At 41.0% G+C, this 22,326-nt stretch overlaps 2 protein-coding genes across 3 annotated transcripts; both read left to right on the top strand.

The window, feature by feature from the left end:
- The first annotated feature begins 17,005 nt into the window (after window positions 1-17,005).
- LOC146718322 (E3 SUMO-protein ligase ZBED1-like) lies at window positions 17,006-18,121 on the top strand. Its single transcript, XM_085464864.1, has one exon. The coding sequence runs from the start codon at window positions 17,006-17,008 to the stop codon at window positions 18,119-18,121; it is 1,116 nt and encodes a 371-aa protein (XP_085320990.1).
- A 260-nt stretch (window positions 18,122-18,381) lies between these two features.
- On the top strand, window positions 18,382-21,661 carry LOC146718321 (E3 SUMO-protein ligase ZBED1-like). 2 transcript variants are annotated; one of them, XM_085449005.1, is made up of 3 exons: window positions 18,382-18,552; window positions 18,719-18,939; window positions 20,397-21,661. In XM_085449005.1, the coding sequence occupies exons 1-3, from the start codon at window positions 18,382-18,384 to the stop codon at window positions 20,533-20,535; spliced, it is 531 nt and encodes a 176-aa protein (XP_085305131.1). In that variant the 3' UTR covers window positions 20,536-21,661. The 2 variants fall into 2 exon arrangements, with proteins under 2 accessions (XP_085305131.1, XP_085305062.1); XM_085448936.1 differs by lacking the exon at window positions 20,397-21,661 and having other exon boundaries at window positions 18,719-19,467.
- Window positions 21,662-22,326: the final 665 nt, after the last annotated feature.

Raw genomic sequence — 22,326 nt, 5'->3', positions numbered from 1 at the left:
AGCATCAAGATGTAAACCCCCAGAAGCCTCACTATCTTTCCCCTTGTGCACCCTTGGAAGGCAAGTTATTGGTCCAACTCCACTTCATTCTTAACTTTCTGCTTGTTGCAGTACATAGCAGGATCATATCGCTGCTTTTCACCCTGGTTGCACTGCATATGTTGTATTGAAACTGCACCATGGCCATGAATCATGTTTCTTCACTAGCTGCAAGTAATACTGTCCTATGGTGTTCATTAAACTGGTCTAAAAGGCATGGACAGCCTGATTTTCTCACAAGGTTGTTGTGGCTGTGTAGCAATTGGTTTAAATGAAGAATGCTTCCAAAGCTTACACACAAGCACGTCAGAGCTGTTTTCAATAATGTGACTTAATTAAAACTTAATTGCTTGAAGTTCTGTAGAGCAGTGCACCGTAAATATCAGTACCAACAGGGTTTCGCTTTGCCCAAAAAGGCTTTGCTGAAATTTGTACAGAGAAATTGCTTAAATTGCAAACCATTTGGGGGTTGGACATAAAGAACGGTAACTGAAAATATAGTGGTAAGTTTTCCTGTGCTCATACAAAATGGACATACTACTTACCATAACAAACCAGCAAAGAAATCATAAGTCTCGAGCTGTGCATTGTCTGGCAATTTGCTCTTTTTAAATTATTCAGAGGCAGGGCTTTTTTATGTCAGCAACTGTGTGTTTTTCAGTGACAAAGCTAGCCTCGCCTAACAGTTTCACTGCGTCTGCCGTTTTATGACTGACATAGCAATAAGCAGATTGTCCAGATATTTATGCCATCTGCAGGCAGGAGAGATAATTAAAGTATATAAATTAATCAACTGCAATTAATTAGAGGCTTTATGTTCACAGCAGTACATCTTTGCATGTATAATTTATATTTATTGATTTGTTTGGTTTCATTAGCCTATAAGATAACAGTGCAAATGCATTAGAGGGGAAAATGCACAATTAGCATGCGGTAAGGGCTGCCGGTAATTGATAGATCAGCGAGCACTGCCTGCAGATATAAAGCTGTGTAAACTGTCATAAGCAGTTACAATCGATGACTGATATTTCGCGCCATATCTCGCGCTTGATTAATGATGTTTTTGAAAGCGGCCCCCCCACTTAATGGGACCCTGATAGGCATGCAGAATTTACTGTTTAATCAGGGGAAAGAATTTATTGCGGTCCAGATCCTGTGTCGTTGCTGGTGGAAATGTATGATTGGTCTCTGTAAGTGCTATGCTGATGTTATTTGGTCCCGTCAGCAGCCAATATGGCTGGGCATTAAGAGCTTTGTGCTTTCCAGTTGATTTTTCATTGACTGTGCTGCCATCGTTCATCACTGGCTGGTTTCCCTTCTGCAGGGCTGGGAGGAGAGCAAGTTGGGAAGTCAATAGCGAGTAACGTATTCACAGCATTCCAGCATTTCCGACAGTGCTAACGGTGTGTAAACTACACTCAAAATGAAAGACACTTGCTTAGTTCCCTGATAATGATGCTGTAATCATCTTGAGTTGCAGAGCAGAAAGTTAATACTTTTGGCATTTTGTGTGACTGCATTTTTCTGTTGTATATATCCTGCTGAAGTGCATATCCAGGTATGTATTCTGTTGGGAGTGGGATTGTGGAGGTTGAGTGTGAACAGAGACATCATAGGTGTAATCCCATGTCTATAGCATTCATGAAACAATAATACTGTAAAGGAAACACAAGTCATCTGAGTCGGTAGCTCCTCCTTCGTGCGGAAGACATTTTGAAGATGTTGTCATTACATGTTGCGTCAATGATAATTCATGTGGCTCTTGCAATATAATTACTGCGAATAGGATGTGGGGTTTATGGGCACCACATGTTGCTGTCTGGGAACAGCTTCTGTGTAGTTTTGATTATGTTGAGGTGGAACGCTTTCTCTGTCTTGCTTTCTGTTAGGTCAAATCAAATACCAACAATATTTTGGGGCAAGGCCTTCATATGTGTATAACTGATTAAAGACTGTAGGTATATATAGTATAGTGTATAGTATAGTTCGACAGTGTCTTTCACGAGCTGTGTCCTACACCTGGGTTCCAGACGTACATTCATTTTTGCCCTGTGTCTCAGACAATTTCCTCCCCTTATGTCACTGTAAATACTCACAGAGACACCGCCCCCTGTTTAAGGTTGCAGATATGTGCAGTAGAAGGGGGAGAAGCGATTTGCCTTCTGGTGATGTGCTCCATATTAGGATCTTACTTTACACCTGCTGGTATCTTCTCTCATTTCCCAGCCTTAGGGCAGCTCCTGAGATTTGTTTAAGATTATTCTTTGGAAAATTCACCAAAGAGCTCACTCTATGTACCTTTCATTATAGTTGCTTTGACTTGGCCTGCTTGCTTATATGAATGTATGCTCTCTTGCCCTCTATGGCAAAAGAATGATGGGAAACTCTAAGTAATGCAAAAAGGTCTGTTGTCTGAAAAGAAACAGTAAGAGAAACCTTTTGACCTTTCTCACCTCCTTCATCCTGGACCCACAACCGAGTTAACAGCTGGAGATGGTTGAGGCCTGCTTTCTTCTCTCATGTTGCTGTAGGAGAAGGTAGAGAGGTAGGCCGCTTGATAGCAGAGCCATATTGACACGGCCAGATCGTTGTGGCCTTAAACCCACAACAGGCTATCTGATATCCTTCTAAGAGATCCCCAGAGGGTGAAAGCTTCCATTTTTCTCAACTTGTGTATAAGTAAACTGCAGGACCTGGCTGGGAGGTCAAATCAATCTCTGCTATTTATTACACAGAAATGTGACACTCCATCTTAAATACTCCCATCCAAAGTGATTTAGCCTCGTGTCTGCATTGTGTCTGCAGAGTGTGTGCTAGTGTGTGTACGTGTGCATGCCAGTGAGACGGAGAGAACTGAATTTTACGACCATTGTGCCAAATTGTCTTTTTTCTCAGACTCGTCTCTTGTAAACAAAGATGGGTTAATATGCTCTTTGAAGACAGTTTTATGTAAAGCTTTTAGCCCTGGTGTATGTATCATATTTACTGTAAGTACACTTCAAACAAAAAGGCAGGCTAATGCAATGAGAATGAGTAAAGATTGTAGTCATGCACAGGTCAACGCTTGAACGCGGCGCCTAAATATGATCACTATCGCATGCTAGTTCAGCACACTTTGATGCTTGTTCAGGTTATGTCTGTATTAAACTGTTCAAACAGTGCAGGAAAATAGGACAGTGACACAGTCATTAGCCCCTAAAGGGGGATGCAATCCTATTTCTGTGGGAAGCGGAGCTCTGTTTACTGCGTGACAATGTGATATTGTGTGGCTCATGCTGTCTTAATTGGAAACAGTCTCACCCCACAAAAGGTGCATAAGACCCCTGATTTTGTGAGGCAATCTCATCCCTCCCCTTTCCCACCCCCATATCCCCCTCCCACCTCCTCCTTCCCTCTGAAGAGCAGCACAACCCCCTGAAGCATTTCCTTAATCCTCCGGAAGATCATGCTCTCCCACTAAATATGGTACCTGTGGACAAACAATGGATTTTTCCATAATAATAAGTTGAAGATTTCATTATGAGTGGCTAATGGATGGACAGGTCTGGGTCTGAGCAGATACACGGAGAAGCATCCGTTTGATCAGCAGCATAGGGTTAATCCATGGTAAGAAATAAGGGAGGTTTAGAGGGGGGTGGAGGGTACTATTGAGCTGGGCTGAATTTACAGCCGAGAGGGCTCAGTAAAAGGATGATTTTTAGAGCCTCTCGCTGCGTATTGAAGGGGAGACTGTCTGACAAGTCATCAATGCACCCCGGCGCTGTACTAAACTAATGAAAGCTGCATTTGATCTTCTTCGAAGAGGTTCAATACCTCTCCTGCTATTATTTAAGTCCTCAGCTTCACCCAAACCTGTTTTCAGATCTACAGAAATCATTAAATTGCACAGTGAAGTAAACTGTGTTTGTAAGTATTGGATGAGGAGGAAATATCTAAACTGCTTATAATGTATCCCTGTTGATTGCATCCACTAGACACTTCCTGACTTGTTTAATGCCTGTCTAAGTCTTTTTGCTCTGCTGTCTTCAGCTAAAATTAGCAACTGTTTACATCTTAAATTACTTTTATTGAATTTACAAATCTTATACATCACATGGGCAACTTTTTTTCATGCATTTAAACTTTTACTGTTTTTGTAAGTGCTTTGTTTGGTCATCTTGTGTGGTCTGATCACTTAATTTTTTTTCCATTGTACTTACTGGACTTGAATGTGAACCAGTCCATAGGACAGCATGTGATGCATATTATAGGCATCAAAATCAAATTGGTGTTACCAAATTATAGCTATAACAGTGAGATGTGGTGCCAGCCATATTCTTTTCTCATTGAACTAAAATAAAAAATAAAGACTGCTTGTTGAATTTAAATTCATGTTCAAAAGTTAAGGGCCACCCCGACTGCACTTGAGAGGCATGCACGGTGAAAGATTTGGTCTGAGCCTGTGCCAAGGAACAGGGCATGCGTCATCTGCTAACATCAATGATGGGGCTGCACCGCAAGCAAAACAGCCCATCCTCGCACTTGAACTGCAGTGATTCAAGGTTATGTTAACTGAAACATGTTGAAGTAATAATATAAACACTGTGATAAACCAGCAGTTGGAAGATTTCAGTAATAAATCTGGCCAGAGGGGGCCTTACTGAAATTTGTGATGACATCAAGTGGTTGTTAGTGTAAAAGTCTCCCATTATGCATCTGTTCTGCATCTATTCAGCGTTCATCCTGCAGCAGCATTAAAGGTTTTATTTTTACTGTGTGTTGCAAATAAATAAATAAATAAATAGGTCATTAATACAGCAAATAGGTTATTAAATAGTTATAAATTGTAAGCCAGACTTAAAGGTCTTCAATTTTCCAAAACTCAAGTATTGTTATAAAAATTAATAATAAATAAATAAATAAATAACATGAAAAAAGTGGAATTTTTTTAATTAACCCAAAACAATATCAAAGCATCATGAAATAATGTAATTTCAGCCTTTGCTGTGCATTCTGAAATCGCAGATTTACTTTTGCAGTCGCTGACAAAATATAAGATAATCATTTATTTTTTCATTTACTGACTTTGTGAGCTTTTTAAAATTTTATATTCTTTTGACAGAATAATTTAAAAGCACAAGTAATCTGAAACTGTGGATAGCCTATGAGTTTAAGTGTCACCCCCTAATTTTCCCTAACAGTTGTGTTTGGTAGGTTGAAACAGAAGCCATGCGTGTCATGAGAGAGAAAGAAAAAGGTAGTTCAAGAGACTGATGAATGATGAATAGTTGAGCCAGTTAGAGAAGACTGTGAGAAAGAGGAAAGTACAGCTGAATTCTCACCAGGCAGAGCGAGAGGGAGCGAGAGAGAGGGCGTTAGAAGAATAAAGAGCAGAGAGAGATGCATGGCAGAAGAGAGAGCTGCTGGGGATAGGCCTGCTAATCCTCACATATATATTCTCCTAATTAATCCTGATTACCACTTTTTAATCGGCCTGCTCAGGCTGCCCCAGAATAAAGTGACACTTCCTAATGAATTAAATCTGCAATTTACAATTGGTGCACTATTCCCTCCGTTGGTTTTTTCAGCCTCCCGTATTGGTCCCGTGTGGGAGCCTCCAGTCTGTCAGTGGCGTGTGGTCTCACTCCACACTAGTTAACTGCTAAATGCTTGGGTCACACCTGCACCCTTTTATGGGGTCTGGCAAATCAGTGGGGTTACTGTTGTGAAGGGAATGATCAGTCCAGCCGCCCCTGCTGTAAAATACATGCAAGACACAGACCTTAATATTCAAGAGTGGCTGTTTTATTTGCACATGGTTATTAGGATAGAAGTATTTTTACCTTGTACTCATCTAAAGCTTTATTTTCCACCAAATCTCCTGATCACTTCTGATATCATAACATCTCCACAGTGTAGTGATTTGCACATTCGCCTAACAAGTGCACGATTCCGTGTTTGATCCCAGGATCGGAAAACTGGTGTAAAAGTCTGCCAAATAAATCATGTAGAGCTGCCCACGGTGTGACCTCTTGTGAATCAGGGAGCAGCTGAAAGTGGCTCCTAACATATAATGGGCTCACACCAGTAGGACTGTTCATATGTTCTGGGGGTATATACAAAATGCACCAAGCAAACATAATATGTATGAGAGATTACGGATACATTGGAAATTGGTGTAAAATGGGAAACCAGAGAACTTCTGGTGTCCATTAGAGACCACTCATTGGTTGGAGTACACCCATCATTGAGCTCAACCTTCATTTTCATTCCAACTGCACAGCTATGAAGTTTCCATGTCTTGTACAGCTGTGACTGTGTTGCATTGACAAAATTAAAACCAACTTTATGGAAATACACCACTCTTTTTTACACACACATAAATAAACGAAACAGCAACCTTTCTGTTGCTGCTGGCAAAGAGTCGAGGTTGATCACTCAAACTTGATACCAGTCTAGTGTTTAATACAATGAAATGTGTTTTTAGGTGGAGAAAAGGTAAACAGATAGATTGCTGACCTTGCCTTTTACTTCCGGGTCAGCAGCACCTGGTGGCCAAGCAGTTTGAGAGCACCACCATAATGAAGTCTGTCCCCCTGCGGTCGGACCCTCTGCCTCCCTCATTTAAAGGGTCCATCCCTGGGAGATGGGATCCTGTGAAGCAGTGATTGTTTCCACGATTAGGTGGGCAGAGTGGTGGAGCCGTGCTGGTGGATCCCGCCCATGGATTCACTCCCTCCACACTGCCGAGGCTGAAAAACAATAGCCAGCTGTCGCCCGCTGGCTGATGTGCTTTTGATCAGCCAAATGAAGGCTGCTGGCATTTCTTATGGCGTGGAGATTGCTTATCGATCTATATCAAAATATTCATGCTAATCCGGGGCAGCGGAGACTATTTTCAAGCCGGGTTAGCAATCAGAGCTGCCGTGCTGTCTGGAGCAATTCGCTGAGCTGGGAAGTCTAATCAGCTCAGGGTCCTGCAGTCAAATGCACTTTGCCGTTTAAATTTGGACCCCTGACATTGATGGAGGAGTCCAGAGAAAGGTGTTGACAAACCAAATTGTTTGTTCCAGCACTATTTTGCTAGAGATCAAGTCCAGAGTAATGTGCAGTGAATTTGTTCATTACTAGCTGGGCTTGGAGAGAAAAGGGCTGAGGTTTCACCCTCTTTCCAGTAGAGAAGGACTAGTGTTTCATGGTTGGAGGGTTAGGGGGGAGTTTGATGGTGATGGTGAGTGTATTCCTGCATTTTTGTTGTGTTTGAATGATAGCCACAATACATGATATGCATGTATTGTTTTTGGTGAATGGTTTGGGAGCGTTAAGAAGGTTGAAAGCTCTTAGAAAAAAGTCATGTGGTTTTATTTGGAATTCCTGGACCACTGCGGCCTGTCACATTTTTGCCATTTCCACAGATATGTATTGTAGGTGCACAAAAATGTCATGAAAAGGATAAAAGAAATGAAAAGCTGAATTGAAATGGACTCCAGAAATATGATTTGTGCTGTAGAAGCAATACAAAATGTATTTAATTGTTGTATGACCAAATCCAATTCATTACTTATATGTAAAAATAAAAACATTAACGCGTAAATCCTGTTGAGGGTGTGTGTGTAGCTTCCTTGATCACAGATTATGTTTTCTTACTTCCTCTGGCAAAAGCCCCTCCTCTGTCCAGTGACGCAGAGCATTCTAAATCTGTCCCAGTACGTTAATACTGTCATGCAATTATTGTGCAAAGAAATCTGTGAAGAAAAAGCATTGCCAGAATGGAGAGATTATCCTGCTGGAGGGTTGAAGGGCTAATGTCTTGCCATATGGCCCAGATTGTAATGTGCAGTGTCCTGCTTCAGGGTCAATCATACATCAAGTATTAGTGTCAGGTGGGGATTAATGCTTAATGTTCCCTCACCTCCGACATAGCACACTGTACTCTACCTGGCTTTGGTTACTGCAGTACATGATGTATTTCTTGGTCTAGGTAGTAGTGAGAGAAAAATGAGGAGTTTTGTTGATGTCAGATAGCTTTGGTTTTTTTTAAAGCCCAAAAGTATCTGATCTTTGCTATACTTGTTATTACACTTGCTATTATACGTTAATAATGTTTTTATTAAATCTTTTGGGCCAAGAAAACCTTCCTTTCTCGTCTTTTTCTTTTTTAACAGCCTGTCTGAGATCATTTTTCTTCTTGTGTGGCTAGTGTTGCAGAAACCACCGATTAGTGCGATTATTGCTGTTGTTGACTGATGCAGGGCCATACATTCTGACAGTGGGTGATTTAGCCCACACTTATGGCATAATGTTGCACACACTGCAGCCAGGAATGTTTCTGTGTGCATAATCAAGATTTACTTTTTGGCTTCCATGCTGATATTTAGTTTATATGGATTGTTATTATTTATCCAATATAATCTGATCATATGCACAGCAAAAAGGAAGCTGTAATTTGATGCAGAGTACAGCTAGTAATGCATAACCATATATTATTTGATTATTGCTGCTGTTAAAAGCATCTTAGTTTCTCCTCAAGGCATTTCTCTGTCACATTTTAACAAATCTGTATACTGTATTTTTGTAAGACAGTAATTTCTATGGATCTTGCAATTACCTTAGATGACCTGGTGTCCCCAGCCAGCCTTTGTCACCAGGTAGATTGTTAAGCCAGGTCCTCGCAAAGGACATTAACCTAGATGACTGTATAAGAAATTAACCTCATAATCTCTTTTTGAGTGATTAGAACTAATGGATTCCATTGACACGAGCACCTCAGCATATGAATCCTCTCAAAACAAAGTGGCAAACACAAATGTAGATGGGGCCAAAATATATTGTGCATTGCAACCTTGAAAATCATTGTGATGGAGTGGGTTGCTTACGGGAGTGGGGGTGTGACATGACAAGGTGAGATGTTTCAGTGTGTGAGCGTCTGCGTGTGTGTGTGTGTGTGCGTGCACGTGTGTGTGAGAGGTTCACATATGTCAGACGGCAGGATGTAAGGTGCAGGTGTCGCCAGGCTTTGGTGCTGCCTGTCACCTTGTGAATAAACAGCAGTTGTTCGTCGGGAAAGGCAGGACTGATTCATGTGAGAATGGCGGAACATGGCAGATGGATGTACTTTTTCATATGTGTAAATAGTCGCAGCTAGCTATTAACATACCTCTGTGCAGATGGCAAACTGTAATAAAGTACAGGCGATAAAACAAGCCTCCTCGTCGATGGCTGACGCCCAGCCGATGTTTGTTCATTTTTACATACAGTGCAATATGTTCTGTAGCACAAGGGCACAATAACTACTGGGGATATTTAGGAGTGCTTGTTGTTCCTGAATAGTAAACAGTTTTAATGTTGCAGTAAAAGCAGCTTGATCTGCTTTGGTTTCACATACCAGAAGTTGAAAACTTAATTTTGTATTCTAAATGCACTTTGTTCTTCTACATCATATTTGATCATTTGAAAGATTTATAAATGATAATAAACTCCCCATTGAATTTTTTTTGTCTTATTCAATGCTCTAACTTGAGGACTGGGTTGTATCTCGTCATGTGAATAGAGTCAGAACTACCTAGAGGAGGAGCAGCAGGAGAAGTGGTTGCATGTTGGATCACGGGTGTAAGCTGATGTCGGAGCCACTCTGGCCCACAGCTGGTTCCCCTCCAACTAGATGATCTGCTCCTTCCTGACTCCAGAGACCAGAGGAAGAGGCTGAAAAATCCAGACAGAGAGTGAGAGCAACAGAGACAGACGAGTAGAAGGGGGTAGAGAAACAGTCGGGAAGGGGGAGTGTGAGCAAGAGAAAAAGTGGGTGTGTGTGGCGTCAGCATCCAGATGCACCACAGCCACTCGGTGAAGTCGTGTGTGTTTGCGGAGGGCGTGTATGCGTTCGTGGAGCCCAAGGACTTGTTGTCTGGCTGCTGCTGGTTGTGGCAGCCAGCTGTCAGGGGAGCTCAGGGAGAGAGAGGAGGCCAGGTGAAAGGAGGGCCAGCGGCAGACGAGGACTGGAGCCAGCGCTCGCTCACTCCAAATGAATGGTGACAAGAGCGCGAGAGCCATTGATCCACTGGTCACAGCATCCCTAAGGCTGCAACCTAATGTGCTGAAAAAAGAAACATCAGCCCTAGTTGGGGCTCTGGGAGAGAGGCAGCCATCATCAGATGAAACACACCTTACATGCAGATGATCAATAGCAAAAAAGAATGTGGAGGTGGTCATTCAATATGTTTGCACCCATTCTGGACAAAGTCAGAAGAAGAAATATAGTTGTTAATTCCACAGTTACATATAAAGTTAGATGAGTGAATGCAGCGTAATTTTATTCTGAGCGATCACACTTCTTTGCACGTTCTGTTACTTGATAGTTGCAGCCTGCAGTAGATAGTACAGCTTTTAGATCCTGACTCAGTCTGTTTCAAACAAATTAAATATACAACAGTTCGTTTGCTAAGCCAACCATTGTGTAAAAATTACCTCAGAGAAGTGTTATTCATTAAATGTGTAACATTGATAGTAATTTTCTTGCAAGGTGTGGGAAGGATTTGTTTTTTTTCAGTCCCTCACTGATAACATTTGAGGTGAAACTTACCATCACACGTATCTTTGACTTGTAGCCATTTCCTAAGATTTTCCACAGACTTTGTTTGAATAATGCCTCTGAGCTACAGTACATGTGTTAGGAGTTAACAAGCAAATATTCACCAAAAATACATGTAAGATGAAACAGAGGAAGCCCAAGACACTCTGCAAACAGCATGCAAACATAAAACATTACATTTAACCCAAGTGTTGTTAGAAAAGTGCAGTTCCCATTATTGTTTATCACTAGGGGTAATTACCTGCTGTGGTGCACCTGGTTTTGCACTATTCATTTGTCATGAAAGAAAAATTACATGAATAAAAAAAGCATTTCCTACAATTAGATTCCAGCAGGACCACATTAAAATTCATCACTTACTAACTTAATATTGAGTAGTGTCTGAAATGCTCTGATTTGGGTCTTACTTGGTGCTGTGACACTTGTAACCCAAGTCAGGCAGTGAAGCAAAGAAGGACCATCTGTGGGTGCAACGCCAAGCTGATTGATTGGTGATGCGGACTGAGGGAGATGATTGATTGATTGAGGTTGGTTAGGTGACAAACAATGCAGCACCTAGCCCATCAAGGTGCAGCCCTGTCAGTGGCAATAATCCCTGATTGCCTTTGCTCCCTGCCCACTCACCAGCAGCACCCCCCCAGCCCAGCCCCAATCCCCCACCCCCGTTCACCTCTTTGTCCATTCCTTTGGGAGAAGACATACAGTCCTGTCTGTCCACACCAACAAACACCAAACAGACACGCTGCTTCACCACTCATGCAAAGAAGCACGTATGTACACGTAAACACTGATTTCAGAACTCTGGGATTCAAGCGTTATTGTCTGCAAATGAGATTAGTTCATTGTGTTTCCTGTCCTCCACTGCTAACTCTCAGCTGTCATCTACTCACCCCCAGCTCTGGTAAATATCAGCAGACTAAGCAAATAACTCTTTTTTTTTTAACCACACACTGCATGTGTGTTTGTGGAAAAGTGTGTGTGTGTGTGTGTGTGCACGTGCTGTGTTTGTGTAGGTGTCTGTGTGGGTGTTCCGCCCACTGCTGTGCTGCACACAGTGTTCAGTGTAGCCAATGTGCCCTAGGCCTCTCACGCATATTATTCATATTACTGTTGATTCTAAAATAATTAGTCGCCAGGATATCCCTTTGAGATTGCAGAGATTATCAAGCTCAACTTCAAATACTTCCCAGATTCAGTTAGAACACCACACAGCATCCATTAGCTGGTAAATTTTGTTTCGGGGCATCGGTCAGGTGCTGTTTTATACTAGCCAAAGACAAGCATGAGTCTCTTAGTTTTCTTTTGATTCAGATAGTTCCTCAAAACATGGCCAGTACTCTGTCCAGCTATTATCGATAGATTTATCTGATAATATGATTTTTTAAATAATTTCATTAAGCTCTTTACCACATCCTTGGTTTCTGATATAACTAATTCAAGATTTTAGGTTGCATGTTTCCTACATGTCTGACAGTCTGCCCCGGAGCTCTTCCGTTCAATGTGGGCCGGTTGGCAGGTCTGCTCTGCACATTTGGTGCGTGTCCCACACATTTCCTATCGGGTGGGCATCACAGGCATTTTGCTTTAATTGCTAGGCGTTCTCCGACTGAGTGCAGCTTATTTGTATGTTTGTTTGCCTCCCTGCCTGAGCTATTGGTAATCTATTCTCCCTTCTTAGCAGGAGGAAACTCAGGCAGCCAGTGTCTGGATTCATTGAACTGGCAACAGGGTTAGTGCATTATCATGCTGGGTTAGATGTGGAGACATACTTGGCTGGCTTTCCTTGATTGCGTTTAAAGACCAGATAGCTCAACTTTTCTGAGTAGTTTGGAGTGGTACATTTCCATAAAATGTGAAGTTTGCACACACACACAAAAGTAAAACATTCGGAGGAACAAAGGCAAAATAAAAAAAACCCAGAAAAAACATCGTATGTTCAGTTGTTTTCTCATATAAAGTGATATAGTATACAGCACGACTGTGCTGCATATAATATTTTTTTTGCAGCAGCAGTGTTATTGTGAGATTAGGATTTCTTATCCTTGGAAGAAAAATACATGGATTATCTGTGAGGAGATCAGGCTGTACAAAAAGCAGATTCTGTCCATAATCCATCTCTGAATAACAGATCTCCAAGTCAACAACACTAATTATGTTTGTCTAACATTTATATTCTTGCTCTCATTCTTTTCAATGAAAAACTAGAATTTATACTGTAAAGACAGATAAGAGTCACTACAGATCCAACTGCTGTGATAACATTGTTTATTATAAATAATGATACAGAGGATCTTTGATGAAAGCTGTTTTCCTAAGATAAGAAGACCTTGCAAAGAGGGACAAAAACCAAAATGTGGAAAGAGTTCAAGGACCAATAATGTAATAATTCTGACATAAATAAAAATGAAACATTCAATCAATTACATTCCAGCATCGTATCTTTTAAAGATGATAAATGTTTATGAGTTAATACTATGTCCTTGCTATTTCTTTAAAAAGACACTTACTGAAATAGAAAGGAATACAAAAATCACACACACAGCCACATGCTCTAAAACAAGCTCTTGGACCTTAGCTTTATTTTACAAATTTTTAATGTTTTATTTGAAGCCAGAATACAGGAATTGCTTTATAAAATGTGAATTTTAGAAATATGAGATTGTAACAGTAATAGGGCGCATGTCTACAGCTCAAATTAAATGCACTTGTGGTTCATGGTTCCAGTTGGCAGTGCTGTGGTGGATGAAGTCAGAATTTAAACTTTTTTTCTTGACTGATTGCATGAAAGTCAAATAGTGGTGCTTAATGTCTTCGGCAACAGGTGTGACTGAGCTTTTAGTAAAGCCCCTAAAATATCTCAAAACACAACTGTACTTTGTTACAATAGCAGTTGACCTTGTCTAAACATTTGAGTTAATCCAGCGCAAAGCCCAGTAATCCTTTGTACTAAACATCACAATCAATCACTGTAAATAACAAGGTGACAGGAAAAAAAAAGAAAAAACAAAACATGAAAAAAAGGCATCATGCTCACTGCACGGCAGCTTGTGCACTTCTGCTTAAAAAATTATATATATAACATTATATTTATTTGAAATTGCCTTGCATTTTAGAGAAATGACGCTGGATTCTTACAGTAGAATAGGTCACAGTGGTGAGGTGCTATAAGTGTGCCGAGCAGTGCTTGAACCTCCTCCTAGCTCACTCGTGCTTTTCTGTGTTTTGCCGTTAACTGGAGGCCTGTGCAGATTGTGGCACTGTTACACATGGCAACTGAAGGATATTGCAATCAGATTAATATCACTGCATACTAAGGTCTTGACATACCACCAGCACAGACAAGTGTGAAATATGTTGAGGAAGTGCATAATCATGACATCTGTTACCCTTCATGGTAGCTCTTAGCACAATATTAACTGAAGAAATAACAGGTTTAAGTACAGTACGTGCTAACGCTATGATAGCCTGTTTAATTGAAATATGACTTGGGCGTAATGAAGATTAAATTAAACCGGGAGATAATCATCTGACACACAGATAATTGAGTTGCAATCCTCGGGCAATTAAAAATAGCTCAGGGAGAAGAAAGAAATAATCATGGTCCTTTACTAGAGAGGAATAAGCTTATTTCTCTGTGATGGGGGACATAAATTCAGCACTCAGATTAAAGAGTGATTAATCAGGGGCAGTAATCCACAATTTGAGAGGAATCAGAATGACATATGTCTTCTTTATGTAATTTACTTTTCTGTCCCTGATTGTGCTATGAGTGCAAGTGTGTGTGTGTGTGTGTGTGTGAGTGCGCGTGTGCACGTGTCAGCATGCGTGTGTGTGTGTTCTTGTTCTTCTTCTGAGATTTCTCATCTCTGCTCGCAGGATGACTTGATGACTGATCCGATTGCAGGGGACGAGAGGCTGGCAAAATGTTTTCATCTCTCTTGCCCACTTAAAATAGCATAGGAGAGTTCTTGTGCTCCCCCAAACATATGGTCCGATGTTGGTGCTTGGTCTTTTTCAAAAGGGATTAGAGCCTGCAGGTCAAAGTGTCTGTGTGTCAGCGGTGGCACCCTGCTGTATTTCAAGTCTGTGCACTGCCAAGAAACAAACATATGAGCTTAGACACCGACATTCATTTATACACCAGTGGCTGTTAGTCCCCCTCGTTTTGTTTCAGGAGAATTTTAACTGTCCTCAATGGCTATTCTGTCACGTTCATTTTTTTAGTATTTTACTGTTTTGCAGTGTTGAATAAAATGACCTTTGGGTCAGTGCAACACCAGTAGTTGTCCAGCTGTAATTGTTTGACAAAGCAGCAATTAAATACACACAGACATATGATCATGAGCAGACATGGAATTGGGCCATGTTTTTAATTTGGTCAAGAAAAAGAGCAGCTTAAAAAGAAAAAAATAAAGGCCTTTTTTCTTTTACTCCCCACTCTATATCCCAAAGAATTCTTTTTTTTACCCTTTGGAAAACATTTTTGCATCACTTCCTTATTGATCATTGTCATAATTATTGACAGTCAAAATTTAACAAACAAGTAGTTATACTCTTCATGTCTTTATTAAACACAGGGAGTATCCACTTATTATGAACTCTGGAATGTAATGACTCATTAAAATATCCTTTTGGCAGAAATGCCTTAATAAGATGTTTTCTATAGCTGCTTATAAGAGTAGCACAATGCCTTGATTGAGCAGCCCTTTTTAGGCCTTGCCCCGGCATCTCCAGAATCTCAGCTGTGTTAAATTCTAGACTAGGATTTGTTTCAAAAACATGCTTTTCTCAGCCATTCTGCAGTCCCTAACCATGATGCTCATGCCTCACAGTTAGGATGAAGCTTTGGGGTACATGTGCAGTGCCATTTGGCCTCCAAACAACATGCATGGTTTGCAAAAAACAGTTCTTACTTTTGACTTTTTTAAATGAGCAAGAGTAGTTTGCACTCCTGAATTTTCTCTGTTTATAAACACTTTGTCTTACTGAAAATTGATGCACTTTCACAGGTTTGTGAATTTTTGAGCCACTTTTTTGTATAGCTGTATTAACCAAACTTTTGGCTAAAATAATTTTTTTCCAGTTTACTGTCTTTTTTTAAATCTGTGTTTCATCATTTCACCATGACCTCTTTGGAATAGTTTATTTTAGGATTAACCTGCTAAACTTAGACCTAAACAACACAGGCTTAGGGGCCTATCAGTGACCGCTGGTAGCCACTGGTTGTTGGTCCCCAATTCCCCTGGTCGTTGGAAGTTGCTGACAGTTTCTAAGTAAAATTTGCCGCAAAGAAATATACTGTGCTGCACTGATAACATCTTTGCATTTGCTTTAGTCTTTTGCTTTTATCTGCAAACACTGAGCAGTTGTGAAACTGAAATGTACAACACAAACTGAGAAGTAAAGCTGTGCATTTTATGTTTATGATGGTAAGGCAAAACCTTTCCTTTAGAGGCAAATCTTCTTAATATCTTAACATCTTTTCAAGATTTACAGCTGCTTGCAAAGTGCTTGGTGTGTTTGCAAACAATATGTTGTCTTTCGTGCAGATTTAGGGCAACCACAGCAATCTGCTTGTAACTAAAGCAAAGACGAGGAGGTTTTGCAACCATTTTCACACAGCTACAGACAGCAACCTCCAGCAAACACTCCTCATTGAGGAATACACCTATTCCTGTCACAAAGGTTAGAGGTCAGTCAGGCCTCATGCACCCAGAGGCCCATTTTGAATAGGTGAATAATTTAAACTGTGTTCAGTGGGGTAGTGTAGCATTACACCACACAGAGAGAATAAGGATGAAAAAGTCAAATTACCAAGGGCAAAGGGCACAAGTAGGAATCATCCTTAATTAGTGGTTACCATGGAGTCCAGTTTAGTGTACACAGAGAAACAAATACAGGCTAGCAACTGACCGTCAAGACAACACATAGATCACATACATCACACCAGTGAATAAGGAACTAATGAAGTGATTTTACAAAATGTGACTTGTAATTATTGCACATGTAACAGATTGAAAAACCTGGATACTATTCCAGTCATTCACTGGTTTCACCCTGACAGACTCAACTTGCATCCAAATGTTGTCAAAATTGTAACTGGATTCCTTTGTGTGCCAGCATTATTTGTCCATATTAGTCAGGCATAATAACATTTTTATTAGGGGTGTCAAATTATCGCGTTAATTGCGATTAATTAATTACAATGCTATTTAGCGCGTTATGTTTTTTAATCTCGTTAATCTAATTTTTAATCTCTTGACGTCATTGATTTTGTATGAGAGTTGCTATGTTATAAAATCCGTTTTTATGTGCTGGGCTCCTTGTGCTTGACTTGTTGGGGGTGGAGTCACGTCGTGAGGTCAAGGTGAGAAGTGGTGATTAGCTTACAGTGTGGATATGGAGGCGCATCTGAGAGTTGTTGGCCCAATGAACGGGAAATTTGTATTTCATAAACGCCCCGACGGCACCATTGACAAAGGTAAAGTGGTCTGCCTAGAGTGTAAGAAGGAGTTTGCTTACCACCGAAGCAGCTCAAGTTTGGCCTATCACCTCAACGCAAAGCACCCAGCCGCGAGTGCAGCAACAGCTAGCAGTGAAGACGTTAGCAATATAGCAAGCCAGAGCAAAGCTTTTCGCCAAACAAAACTAGAGAATACCCCTCGTATGAGCAAGTCTGCGACCGACAGGCTGACTAATGTTATTGCCAAGTGGATAGCGATGAACTGTAGGCCGATAAATATAGTAGAGGACGAAGGATTGACAGAGGTGTTGCAAATTGCGTCCAATGACCCGTCATACAAGCCGCCGTGCAGGACTACAGTAACGACCAAAATCAGCAAAATGTACGACGGCGAAAAGAAAAACAAACTTGAGATTTTGGCGGAGGATTCTCCCAACTGTGTTGCTATAACCGGAGATCACTGGACCTCAGCTGGCAACCACAGCTATTTTGGGGTGACTGGACACTTTATTGATAGTGAGTGGAACCTCAACTCATTTGCACTGACCGTCATGAGAACAGAAACCAGGCACTTTGCTGATAAATGCGCCGAACAGTTCCTCAAGGTAGCAAATGACTGGGGTATTGAAAACAAGATATCCACCATTGGCACAGACAGCGCAGCAAACATGCTGGCTGCTATGAGAGCACTTCCATATGAGCACATCGCCTGCAATGCTCACATTCTCCAGAGGACCATCACGGTATGTCTCGATAGCAGTGGTTTTGTCGGTGTACTGGCAAAGTGCCGCAAGATTGTTGGTCATTTTAAACAAAGCCCTGCGAGTACCACAGAACTTAACCAACAACAAGTAGCACTCGGAAAGAAGAGCGATCAACTTATACAGGATGTACCCACCAGGTGGAACTCGACTCTCGCAATGGTCTCACGCCTCCTATGTAACCGAGAGGCTGTCCAGGCTACGTTGGACCAACAGAACCACAGGTTGGTCTTGCCAACCGAAGCTGAGTGGGCGAAACTGCAGAGGCTGGAGCTCCTGCTTGAACCATGAAAGTAAGTTCAAATAAACACCTTCCCATTTTAATTATATAAACTACTGTTACATGTGTAAAATCAAAATTAATGAACATAACAAGGAACTTTTAAGGACAATTAAATTGGAAATCAGTTACACTTTGATTTAAATGAATCCAGCTAGGTTTATTTAGCAAACCTCTCCACCTCTGCAGGTATGTGACAGAGCTGCTGGGTGGTGAGGCCTACGTCTCTTGCTCTGTAGTGCTGCCTGCTTTTCGCCATCTGTACCGTGTCATGGACATTACTGATGATGATCCTGCCTACGTGGTGAAGTTCAAGAATGCCTTCCAGAAGGATCTGGCAGCACGACGAGCTAATGGCAACGAGATATGGTTCGAGGTGGCCACAGCATTGGATCCACGGTTTAAGGATTTGAAATGTCTTCCAAGAGAAAAGAGGGAACAGGTAGGACAATAAGGTTAAGCTGGACTAATGAGTCCAATTCATTATCAAATCAAACTTTTATTTATTATATGGAACACAAAGTTCTTTACAAGATTAAATAAAATTAAAAAAAAAGCACTTAGTTTTAATCACAATCATTCATTCATTCATTCATTCATTCATTCAGGTGTGGACCATTCTGGAGAATATGCTCCAGGCAGCAGAGCCCAGAAGAGCAGATAGTCTCCAGCCCTCCACAGAGGATGATGGACCAGCTCAGAAGAAGAGGAGGAGCGAACTCCTTCTGGGGTCTGACTCTGACTCAGAAGATGGAATTGAGTCTGGAGAGCTGCAGCGCTACAGAGCAGAACCCAGCATCAGTATTGATGACTGTCCCCTGCAGTGGTGGTATGCTCACTCAGGAGTCTATGAAAAGCTGTCAGTCCTAGCACAAAAGTACCTGGCCTCCCCAGCTACCTCTGTACCCTGTGAGAGACTCTTTAGCCTTGCAGGCCACATAGTGCAAAAGAAAAGGGCAGCCTTGCTTCCAGAAAATGTTACCAGGCTGGTGTGTCTTAGCGACTGGCTGAGGAAGAAGAAATGAGACACATGTGGTCAGCATAGCTGCTGTGTCATTTGTAGCCTACTAGAATAGATTGCTTGATGTTCAGCACTTTTTTTTGTGATGGAAGAATACTTTGATGTGCTAACTTGCAGCACTGCAATGTCAGTTTTATTTTTCATTATCTGAAGCAGAGGAATTTCAGTGCTGTATTGCTCAGAAAAGAGCAACTCTGATGTGCTAACTTGCAGCACTTAATTTATTTGATTTTATTTGTATTTATTTTTCCACTTATTTTACAAAAGAATACAACAGTATGTAAATGGTTGCATCTGTTTAACGTTTGTTAAACAATAAATGACTTTATAAAGTCACTTTCTTTGTTATATCAGTCTTTTGGTCTGCCACAATAAGTTGAGGGCTTTCCTCAGCTATTTTTAGGTGAGATTAAAAAAGAGATTAATTAGATCAATTAATTAAAAATCATAATTAATTAATCTCTATTTTTTTTAATCTCTTGACAGCACTAATTTTTATACGTCCTCATGTTTATTCATTGAATAAAACGCAGCTTTGTGGCTCGGCACACATAACTTTAACTAGCCTCTTCACACAGGCTGTGTTTGAATGCGGTTCTCGTGAATTAATTAGACGTATGGATTTTTAGCCACAGCTTCAAGGACTAAAATCATAAACAATCACAGCAACAAGGTCATAACCCCTGCGTCAAAATGGTTAATCCCCGAGCTGATAACAGCACTACGAAAGGGAAAAAGATGTTATCCGTGAATCGACTGTCTGCTATTGATGTTGGTGTCATTATCTCCAGATTGGCTCTGAATTAGAACAATGGTCATTTCAAGAACCATTTCCTCTTCCTCCCAGCCTGCTGCATGTGGTACACATTAGGCAACATGCCATTGAGGCAAATATCTTCATTTTTATCTTGATTCATGCCCCCGTATTTTGGACAGATTTACAAAAACTTTGCAATTAAATAACAGTGTATTATTTTGCATCATATTGCATGTATTATATTTCTAAATTAAAACATTTTACAAAGTTTTTAAAGACTTTCTATTCAGTTTTATGTATACAGTGCCAAATCACAACAAAAGTCACATTTAGGCCGGTTATATTACATGTTTACAACATTGTATGTCGAACATTTTAACCTCTTTAATCTTATGAATGACTATCAAAATGAAAAGTAAATAAAATAAAATATCATGTGTATGTTTGCAATGCTGTAAACTATGTGAAATGGGAATCTGTAATCCCACCTCTTTGTGGGTAACTCTAGGCAGCCAGTGGGATGCGTGGCACAAAGAGGAAAGAGGTCGGAGGCGGCAGATAGTGAGCTGCAGTGTACTACAGCATACTGGGTCATAGGAGGAGCCAGGAGGACAGAGAGTGTTGTTCCCAGAAGTCGACTGCAGTGAGGCGGGGCGTCAGCCAGCACACCAGCGACCTGCCTTCCCTCCGCCTTCCCAGCTGCTGGGAAAGATGGAGATACCAGCAAATCAGTGTTTGTTCAGCCACTCCACAAATATCCCCTCTCTAGATTGCGTCTGGCCAAGGAAACGGCACTTGACTGGGATTCTGAAATGATTATTGGTGGCAGTGTCCTTCTGGGGCTGCTTTTCTAAATGTGCCAATAAATTTCACATGTCCAGCTTTGTTTTGCTTTCATTAGGCCTCTAATCTCCATCCCAGGGCCAGGCTGATTCTGCCATGAGTGAACTCTCTGTTTTCTCTAGAGCCAGTGATTAATGACTGGACAGCATCATTACTAGTGCTGTGCTCTGGAGTTACATATCTGCTGTTGTTGACACTGCCACAATCAGTGCAACACTATAACATATGTGTTTATATGCCTATGCATGTAAGTTATTTGCAGATGTCAGGTGGTTGTTTTTAACAGCCAGCATTATATTTCATGATAGTATGTTTCTCATGTACATCATTCCTATCCTCATATTATTTGTGTTTGACTTAGCCTCTTAGAGTACTTTTGAGCAAAGTAGCTATTTGTTAAAGACCTTGTTGCGAAAATGACAGTCACATTATGCTGCTTCTTTCTGAAGTAACTTGTATGTTCATATCTCTTGAGTTTCAACATGGGGTAAGGAACATTAATGGACTTAAAGAATCTGACCTGCCAACAACCCCACATCTTTTACAACACGGGCATTGTTCATCTTCTCCTTTTAAAATGTATATGCCTTTTGCAGCTAGCTATTAACTTGACATTTACAATACTTTTATTGACTCTTGAGTGCATTGATTCATAAAAGTCATGCAAGTGCTTATCTCCTAGGATATTAGTCACCCATCCCTCTGATGCTGTAATATCATATTTTTGCTCTTTGTCTCAACTTTGTGCCTCAGGCATGGAGACATATGCATGGCCCGACAAACCATAGCACATTAAACCCCGCCTTGGTGCTGCATTATACATTCAGCTAAGCCGAACGTGTTTCCACATGACTAATAGATGATGCATTCTGTCTGGCAGGCGAGGATTCTACTCTAGTTGAAGGTGCTGGGAACAAGAAACCTTGTTTTTTCAAATAAAGACAGAGTCACCTGTGGAGTAGAGTCAGCAGGTGCCCTGGCTCTCAGGTCTCAACACCTTTATTCTCTAGGGAGCGAGTGTACTGCCTACAAACTGGCTGCTAGAAGGGAAGAGAGATGGGAAGGGAGTTACTCTAAGCAATTTTGCACTTCTCCTATGAAATATGTTAATCTGGTAGAACACCACAAACACCAGTTAGAAATCAAACCCAAAGTTGCTTGAACCTAAAGAGGAAACACTTAAAAAGTATCCATCTCTACCTTGATGAATGATATTTGTACAGCAATGAAGCTTCCATTGTTTATTTTTCCTTTTTCCAGGTGTTATTTTTTTTTCATACCAGATTGAGTATTTCCCCGGCGAGTGAATAAGCCTGTCATTCCCATATTAAACACAATGCTGGTCCAATAAATGGACACCACCTGTTTAAACGGTCAATGTCATGTTAGGGTCAAGCAGGGTCCTGTTTGATTGGCCACATCGAATGGACGGAACACGCCGCATGCCCTCTGTGGTAACTTTAAAAAATGTTCAGGAAGTTTGGTTCACCCTTTACGGCCTAGGACATTTCCTACTACAGGAGTTAAGCACTCAGGACAGGAAACCATTTGCTGTGGCTGTAAGATCTCTTTAATGACTGTCTAACTAGAAACAG

The sequence above is a fragment of the Copadichromis virginalis genome, linkage group LG1 (genome assembly GCF_057382275.1).
Source record: "Copadichromis virginalis isolate Kocher_CV1m ecotype Utaka linkage group LG1, C_Virginalis_male_GT1.1, whole genome shotgun sequence".
Classification (NCBI taxonomy): Eukaryota; Metazoa; Chordata; class Actinopteri; order Cichliformes; family Cichlidae; genus Copadichromis; species Copadichromis virginalis.
Note: the sequence above shows the minus strand (reverse complement) of the source record. Positions and strands in the feature narration are given on the sequence as shown.